Here is a 9,333-nt window from a genome sequence, read left to right as displayed (position 1 = left end):
CGCCTGGCCGGGGGAGCGGCGCTGCCGCGGCATCTTCGCGCCCCTGCCGCGCTGGCACCTGCAGCTCTACGCGCTCTACGAGGCCGTCGCGGGCTTCGCGGCCCCCGTCGCAGTCATGGGCGTCGCCAGCGGGCACCTGCTGCGCTTCTGGTGGCGCCACCGGCCCCAGCTCCCGTCCCCCGGGGCTCCGAGCCCAGCCCGCGCCGCCGGGGCCCTGTCCCGGGCCAAAGTGCAGAGCGTGAAGATGAGCCTCGCGCTGTCGCTGCTCTTCGTGGGCTGCGAGCTCCCCTACTTCGCCGCCCGGCTCGCGGCCGCGTGGTCGCTCCGGCCCGCTGCGGACTGGGAGGGCGACGGCCTGGCGGCGGTGCTGCACGTCGTGGCGGTGGCCAACAGCGCCCTCAACCCCCTAGTCTACCTCTTCTTCCAGGAGGGCTGCTGCCCTCTCGGGCGGCGGCTCCTGAGGCGCCTGGGCTCCGCGTGCTGTGCGCGGGAGGAGGACAGCGAGGGGTCCGGGGACCACCGGGCTCTGCACCGCCACCGCTGGCCACAGCCGCATTATCACCACGCGCGGAGGGACGAGGGCTGCGCACGCCCACCCCCTCCGCGCCCCAGACCGCTGCCTTGCTCCTGCGAAAGCGCCTTCTAGGTATGCCCCGCTGGGGGACAGCTCCTCTGTTGCCGTGGGACAGGCTGCAGGCCTGGTGAGACGGGGCGGGTCGACCAGGAACTCCACCCGCTGGAAGGTCGCGAGGTGTCCTTCAGCTCCTGCTAAATTTCCTCCTAATGTTTACATGTTCTACATTTGCAGTTTGCTGTACTCCCTCGGGTTTCTCTCACATTTGCACCTTTGGAGAGATGGAGCCACTGGGAAGTTGTAAGACAAAAAAAAAAAAAAAAAGACAGTGACAGAGTTATTTCTGCAATTCTGTTGCACGCTCCTGTTCTATTTTGCTAAGACCATAATTTGCCAAACTTTCATTATATGCTGTGTTATTGTTGGATTTTGTTGTTTTTGTTATTTATGTATTTATTTTGGGTCTTGCTTAAGTGTACCTTGGGAGGCCGAAAGGTTGCCACGCCTTCCAGGAGGGGATCCCCACATTGTCCCCACGCCCTGCGGAGAGTGGCACTTGGGCAACAGTCGAGTCAGAAACGCACTCGTGCTGCCACTTCCATCTGAATATTTGTAAAATAAAAACATTTCTTACAGAACAACTAGGCCTTTATTTTTAAAATACTATTTGTTTTACCAGAGAAAAAGCAATGTGGCTTTTCTTTCCAGTCGACCTTACAATAGAAGCCAAAATTGTAGTGAGAGAACCCAAAAGCTTCTATTAATTCCTTTCAAGCAGCCTGGATTTTGTAGGGAGCCAGTGCCTTTGCCTGACCCAACTTTTAAGGCTGTGCTATTCTGTCCACATGGAGCCTCTGGGGGCAGAGTCCTCAGGGAAGCAGAGAGGAAGCCCATAGGTGGCGTGCTGGGCCAGGCCTCAGAGTTGCATATGAGATTTTCAGTGAGAAAGGAAACAGAAACCTCTCCATGTATATAAAACTGCCATCAAAAAAGAACTTCAATGCCAGCCGATGTGGATTGCTGAAAAAACAAAGTCAGACAATAGAATCCATTTGTGGCTGCCTCTTAATTGTCTTTGGTTCCAGCTGGGAGCGCTTAGTAGCCACATAGGCACGTGCTTTCCAGAGACTTTACTCCTGGTACACCGCAGCTCTCCGTGGCAGTTTCTCTTTCACCAACAAAGGCAGAACTAAGACACAGAAAGGAGGTTGGTTAACCTTACTGGTGAAGCCAGTGCTGAAGGCTTGGTTTTTTTCACTGATAATATGCCAAGAGCTGCAACCACACCTGGCAGCCACTCCTGGCACATAGTAGGTGCTCAATGCATATTTGTCGCAGAGTTCATCCTGAGAGGTGTAGATAGAACAGATAAAACATAAAAACGAATCTGTACTTAGTGTGGCTTACCCTACTCCAGAACCTTGACAATGAATTTTTAAAATGCATTTATTTATTCATTTGGTACAGGGTCTCACTATGCAGCTTGGAATGGCATGCAGTGAGTTACTTTCCCAGCCCTTGACAATGGATATCACAGAGTTAAATATTCTATTTCTCTTTGTCCCTCCCAACCCTGCTGAGGACATCATTGTCTGCAAAATATAGCCTACAAAATAAAGGTAAAGGTCAGACAAAGAGTGATAGGATCATTTTTGTGAATGCAGAAATACCTAAAGTATTTCTAGGTTATAGATACTTGCATTCATTAATAAATATTTATTACCTGTTTGTTTTATGCTGGGCAATGTGCAGGCATTGGAAATGCCAAGATGAGTAAATTTTTCCCTCAAAGACTATTGAGGGAAACGTGGGGGACAGTGGCACTGCAGCATCACATGCTTTAGCAGGGAATTCAGTGGGGGCTGCTGGGAGCACCAGAGACATGTTTTCAAAGCTGAAGGCTGTGGATTAGGAACGGCTCACCAAGACAACTGACTTGGAGTGACTCATCCTGTAGGGTAGTGTGTTCCAGATAATGGGGGGACAGCCTCTGTATACATATGGGTGACAGAACCTAGCCTGGCCAAGCAAGTTGAAATGTTTAGCATTAAGGTGCCCAAAGGGCGGGACCTGGTAGGATATGGGGCCAAGGAGATTGTGCCTGGTCCCAATGAAGAAAGGTCTTTGTTTGCTATGAAAACAAAGAGTATCCTTTAAAGAATTTAATCAGAGTTGTAATTGGATGAAAATTAAATTTTGGAAAGGGCATCTCAGTGAGAGTATCAAGGACCAACTAATTGGAAAGGCAGGACTTCTAGAGACAGAGATCAAAGCAAAAACTCAGAGAATCCTCACAACATGACATATTTGTACTGCTTAGAATGTGCGTAACTGAGACAATAAATTTCAACTGAGCCAGGGTGCTATGATCCGTAATGGAAAACATCTTAACAGAAAACTAATCAGGTGACTTAAAATTTTCATCTTAAAACACCCTGGCAATGGGCAAAGAGACACCTCATTGGCAGTGTTGTTCTTGTATCAGTCAGGGGCAGAGCAGATGACAGTCCTTTGTTCATCCTAGCTTGACGCCTGGGTTGGTGGCCAAAGCTGTTTTATGCCTAGGGAACATTAAAAAAATTTTTTCATCTCATATAACACAAAGTCCAGTGGTGGAGATGATTCAGGGCTGAGTGACTCAGCTTCACAATTAAAACCTGTGATGATTAATTTTATAGAATAAGCACTTGCCTGGCAAGCGCAAGGACCTGAGTTCAATCCCTGGTTCTGCCCCCCTCCAAAAAAATTGATTGTTAAGGGATGCCCCAATGGCAGGTAAAATACCATTTCTGGGTGTGCTTCAGTGCTTCCAGAAGAGGTTAACATTTGAGTTCGCAGACTAAGTACAACAGATCCCTCTGCACCATTGTGGGCAGACATCATCCAAACCATTGAGGTCCTAATAAAATAGAATAAAAAGAGTGGAGGAGCCAATTCACCATTTCTTCGTGAACTGGGATATCCATCTTCCCTCGCCCTCAGATAGTGGAGTTCCTGTGTTTGGGCTTCAGACCCAGCCTAGCATTTACTCTAGGAATACAGCAGGAAGCTAGGGCACCGCCTACCAATTGAGGAGGTATAAACGCGCACTGCACCCGAGGCCGACATGCGATCAAGCAGAGCCCTGCGCTGGTACCAATCTTCTAATATAAGAGCATGCTGATCCTGGTAGCTGATCCCAGTCTTCTAGCATATATCAAATGGGACCACCCCGATCAGATACTGACTTTACTGCCACTGCCCACTTGTTCTTGTAGTCTGTTCTGCTTGCAGTAGTCTTCTTCTTTCTCTTTTTTAAAGCACTCTTTTCTTCCTGAGCACTTCTTTCGTGCTGCTGCTTCTTTTCCCTCTCTTTTTCTTATTTCTCCCCAAAAGTAAGCAGTGATCTTTCACATCCACCAATTGCCCTGACCAATTCACTGACTGGGGCAAATAAGAATCGGGAAAACATCACTGGGCTTTTCCCCATCTGATAACAGTAGCACCCCATACAGCTGAGGCCTGGGTTTCCTGCCTTTGCCCTTGTGCTGAATTACACCATAAGCTCTCCCATCTCTCTAGATTTCACAGCATACTGTGGGCTTCATGGCTTCCCTAACCATATGAGCCAATTCCCATAGTAAAACCAATCTCAGTCTCTCTCTCTCTCTCTCTCTCTCTCTCTCTCTCTCTCTCTCTCTCTCTGTGTGTTTCTCTCTCTGTGTGTGTCTCTCTGTCTCTCTCTGTCTCTGTCTCTCTGTCTGTCTGTTTGTGCCCCCCCCCATGAGTCCGTGTGTCTTTGGTTTTCTCTGCAGAATTCAAATGCCACAACTCATATCTTCTTTCCATTTTGTGAGCCTAAGCAGCGAACCTGACCCTGGGGCCAATTTCCAATTCCCCTTGAGGTCACAAGACAGCTGTTGAGGTCACAGGTGTCAAATTGCAACAAGTCCAGAAAAAGACAACTTACTCCTCTTTCCACTCCTCTTAAGGATGAAGGAGCACTACTTAGCAGCTGCCTACAGATTGTCTCGCATGACTCACTAGCAGAACCATGTCATATGTCCACATGTAAATTTACCATTTCCAGGGAAGTAGCAACACCATGATCAGTGGAACCAAGGCTATGGGTTGCATGAAGAATGGAAAAATGAGGCTCTCTACAAGAGAAAAGAGGGATGCTCTCTAGAAAATCAAGACTGAAACTGTAAATAATCATGAAAGTATTCAATAGTCAGGTTTTTACAACCCAATAGGGATTTTCAGCTAATTGCCAGCTAGATATTTTGAGAATTCTCTAGATGGGTTGGAAAAATATAGAACAGCAACCCAAGAAATTGATATGAAATCCTGTTAAACCGCTTGTTCCTAGATTTTGTAGGTTTAGTTAAGCCTAATTCATGCTGAGAGGTTTATATATGAAGCATTTCTTCTAATTTTAGCTAAATCAGAAAAATGAAGGTAGATTTAGGTTAATTGGCTGTCCTCCCTCCAGGCATTTGTAGGTTAAAGTTGAAACATCCTTTTAGAGTGGCCATCCTGTTCGTGTTGACCCCAGAAATCCACATTCCTCTAGACAACCTGCATATTGAGGAGACTGTTTTCTATTTAGATTTAGGCTCATGCCAGAGGAGAAATCCTTTTACATCAACAGTTCAAGGTAAACAATCAGACTGACCTTGAAATCGCTGTCTTCTCAAGGTGTCACCCAAGTAGGAAATGTGCAGAGGAGAAATCAGATCCACAGAACTCGAGTTTGAGACAATCCAGTTGATTCCATGAAGTAGAGAAATGCCGTGCCTTCCCCCACGGATGGACTTTAACTGAACCACTGCACATAGGTGGAATTGCAGGAGTCCAGGAGACGATGTTTATGCAGATGAAGGTGTGAACGCTACTGTCAGAGTCCAGAGTGGACTAACGTGGTAACCTTGACTAGAATAAAACTTAAAACACTAGATGCAAAATATTTTGCACATTTTTTTAAAAGTCAGCCACACAGTAACACAGAGCTAAAATAAGTAAGCATAACCTATGATGTCATTTGAAACAGGAAGTATGTTGAAAACAGCCAGGACTATAACTAAGTAAACCACAACCAGTGACTGGCCATAAATTATATCCTAAAAATAGGATAGTCTGGCTAGTTTACGGAAGAAAAGATAGACTTAAGACTTGTTTTCTAAATCACTTCCTAGGAAATATGGATGAAGATCGGAAATCTGAAGAGTTTCCCCTTTCAGTCCTAAAAGCATACTCTGACTTGATCACAAGTACAATATTATACAGATAACTGGTCTTGTTAAAATAAACAGATGTTCTGCTGAAGTGTGATGTAATGGATAGAGCACAATATTGAGTCTATTCATAATACAAACATGCAAGCTTGGCTTTCACCCTTATACTTAGTAATGGTGTGACTGTAGGTAGAAGGCTGTTTTCATTTTTTGTTTTGCTTTCATTTTTGTGCTGGGGATCAAACCCAGGGCATGCTGTGTCGGGGGTAAATACTCTACCACTGAACTATACCCTTAACTTTACTGATGTTTTTAAATCTTGTTTATCCCATCAATAACATGAAATTACACTATCGCTTCTATAGAACTAATGTATGTAAAATATTTGAGTGGGGACGAGGGAGTCTTGGTTTATCTCTTTTGACTAATGAAGTGAAACCATTCATATTGATGGCTACAACTATTACTTGTTGACTTATCTTTGTCATATTATTTTCCCGTTGTTGTTTTAATTCTTTCCCTTCTGTTTAATTGCTTGCCTTGCCCAGTGGATTCATCCTAGTAGGATTCTTGGAATTGCTGTTTTCATTGTCTTTTTTTAAGAATATTCTGCAGAAAATTTTGGGGTGATGGTTTGAGCATCACTAATTTCTTCAGGTGTCCTTTAGTATGAAAGCATCTTCTTTGTCCATCTATTTTGAAGGATAATCTTGCAAGGTACATAAGTCTGCATAGGAGGTTGCTTTCTCTCAGGGCTTGATGTAATTCTCTCCAAGCTCTCGACGTAAAGGTTTCACTTAAGAGGTCTGCTGTGATTCTGGTGGGTTTTCTTTTACAGGTTATTTGTTTCTTTTCTCTAACAATTTTAATATTCTGCTCTTGTGTTGAATTTCTGTAATATTGACTATTACATACTGGGTTATAGTTTTTTTCTGATCATGACTTCTTGGAATTCTGTATGCCTCACTTATCAATATATCTCAAATTCTTTCTCTACATTTGGGAAGTTTTTAAATGTTTCTTCTGTGCATGTTTGTTTATGTCTTTTGTGCTAGCTTTTGATTCTTCATTCATTCCAATTAATATTGTATTAGTCTTTTTTGCATCATCTAGCACCTGTTGGGTTGATTCTGTTGTGGTCCCTTGCTATATCTAGGTGGCTTTTCATTTGATGATCTCTAAGCACAACTGTGTCTTCTGATATTTTGTATTCATATTGGTTGATTCTTTTGTGTATAATTTCAGTAGAAGTTTTAATATACTGGGTTTCACTTGAGTCTGTTTTATGGAATCTAGTTCTTTTCTATGTTGGGTATTCATGATTTTCATATCTTTCCTAAATTCCTCTATATTTTATCTGTATCTAGTCTGGATCCACTAATCATTTCCTTCATCACAGCAATCATACTTTTAATTATCTCTGTTTTATTTTTCCCAAGAGACTTACTGATATGTTTTGTTACTTCTACTGTTACCATTTCAAAAAATCTCAGCTAGGTGGTTTTTGATTACCACCTCAAATCCCCTTTGATTTGCTTTAGGTGGGTTGGACTTCTAGGTTGCATCTTACTTCCATGTTTTCTCATTTTCTGTTTTTGTTGTTGTTTATTTGTTTTGTATATTGAGGCTTGTACATTGCTTATGGTAGGTAGCTTTTTTTTAGATTTTTTTTTTTCCGGGTTTCACTACATAGTGTGGACTCATAGTGATCCTCCTGTTTTCTGCCTCCCTAGTGCTGGGATTACAGACCTGCACTACCACTCCCAGACTTAGGTAGCTTTTTTAAAAAATTAATTAATTTGTTGATTTTGTACAGGGTTTCATTATGCAGCTCAGACTCCTAGTGAGTCTCTTGTCTCAGCCTCTCCAGTGCTGGGATTACAGGTGTGTGCCACCATGTCCAGTTTCTGGGCCCAGCACAGCGTGAGGCCAGCATAGCATACAGTACTGGGGATCAAACCCACATCCTTGTACTTGCCAGGCAGGTGCGTAGGCCATCAAGCTATCTCCCTGGCCAGTAGGTAGCTTTATTACTAGTATCAAGTCCTCTTTAGGAAGTGATTACTTTTCAGAGATGTCTTCTAGAAATAGATGGCTTTTGGCTTTTAAGTCTGCCACAAGATCCTGCCTCTCTAATTTATTATAGATGAAAGGACTATTTGGCCTATTTAGGCTAACATGAAGTTCTTTGGCACTTCACTGTAGTATTGTTTATGATTCCCATACAATTTAGGTACTGGTAAACAAGGAAGCTCACAACTATTTCACATTGGCTAAGATAGTACAATTAGTAATAACAACATTAAGCACAGACTGGAAAATGACACTGTGATAACTATTAATTTTTCACCTTTAATGGTAGGTACAAGATCTAAGACAAGTCAGAAAATTGTAGAAAGTATCCATGCAGTAGAGCGATTTTACACTAAAGGGAGAAAAAATTAAAAGAATAAGAAGAAGGGATCAGGGCTAACCAGATAGCCTAGCAGACCATAGGCAAGCACTAGGGGACTAGAGTTTGATTCCTATGCGATGCCGGGCTGCCCCCGGGGCAAGATGAGATGGTGATTAAGACTGGGTATGGTGGTACACACCTATAATCCCAGAGCTTGGGAGGCTGAAAACAGGATAATCACTATGAGTCCAACTGTGCAATGAGATCCTGTAGACTCTGTACTAAATACATAAAAAAAGAAGAAAGAATAGAGAAATAAAAAAGAAAGCAATAAGAAGCAAGATTCTTCTTTTTGAAGACAAAGGAAGAGAACCCAAGTTTTGAGAGACTGGTGAAGAAAACAGGAGGGAAAGGGAAAAAAAAAAAAAAAAAGACCTTTTTACCAAGATGGTGCCAAAGGCAAAGAAGGAAGCCCCTGCTTCTCCCAAAGCTGAAGCCAAAGTGAAGGCTTTGAAGGCCGAGAAGGCTGTGCTGACAGGCATCCACAGCCACAGAAAGAAGATGGGAACATTGCCCACCTTCCACCATCCCAAGACACTGCGGCTTTGGAGGCAGCCCAAATACCCTCGGAGGAGTGCACCCAGGAGAAACAGGTTTGACCACTATGGCATCATCAAGCTCCCCCTGACCACAGAGTCAGCCATGAAAAAGGTCGAGGACAACAACACACTCATGTTCACTGTGGATGTCAAAGCCAATAAGCACCAAATCAAACAAGCTGTAAAGAGGCTCTATGACATTGATGTTGCCAAGGTCAATACCCTAATCAGGCCTAGTGGAGAGAAGAAGGCATCTGTTCACCTGGCTCCTGATTATGATGCATTGGATGGTGCCAACAAAAGTGGGATCATCTAAACTGAGTCCAGCTGGCTAATTCTAAATATATACTTTTTTTTCCTGTAAAAAAAAAAAAAAAAAAAGAACAACAACAAAAAAGCAAAACAAAAAGTTGAAGTGTTCACACTCACAAAAAAAAATAATAAAAAATGCCATATCCTCTTTTCTATAGCTTTCAGATTCTACTGGGATATTTATATCCTTTAGGAACAGGCAGGTGCTCCGAGAGAACCCCAAAGCTAATTATTCTC

At 43.5% G+C, this 9,333-nt stretch overlaps 1 protein-coding gene, 1 non-coding gene and 1 pseudogene across 2 annotated transcripts in view; all 3 read left to right on the top strand.

The window, feature by feature from the left end:
- Gpr150 (G protein-coupled receptor 150) overlaps positions 1-646 on the top strand; it is a 1,299-nt gene extending 653 nt beyond the window's left edge. Inside the window, exon 1 of the mRNA XM_023707721.1 lies at positions 1-646. This exon is cut by the window's left edge and continues 653 nt beyond it. Within this exon, the coding sequence (XP_023563489.1) occupies positions 1-646 (646 nt within the window).
- Positions 647-3,005: 2,359 nt separating this feature from the next.
- LOC111814849 lies at positions 3,006-3,148 on the top strand. The gene has a single exon (XR_002819726.1). It is a non-coding gene; the product is annotated as a small nucleolar RNA SNORA48 (small nucleolar RNA).
- Positions 3,149-8,632: 5,484 nt separating this feature from the next.
- LOC105741264 lies at positions 8,633-9,100 on the top strand (annotated as a pseudogene).
- The last annotated feature ends 233 nt before the right edge of the window (positions 9,101-9,333 follow it).

Source organism: Octodon degus, unplaced genomic scaffold (genome assembly GCF_000260255.1).
Source record: "Octodon degus isolate 3935 unplaced genomic scaffold, OctDeg1.0 scaffold00009, whole genome shotgun sequence".
Taxonomy (NCBI): Eukaryota; Metazoa; Chordata; class Mammalia; order Rodentia; family Octodontidae; genus Octodon; species Octodon degus.
This window is presented reverse-complemented; position numbering and strand designations above follow the sequence as displayed.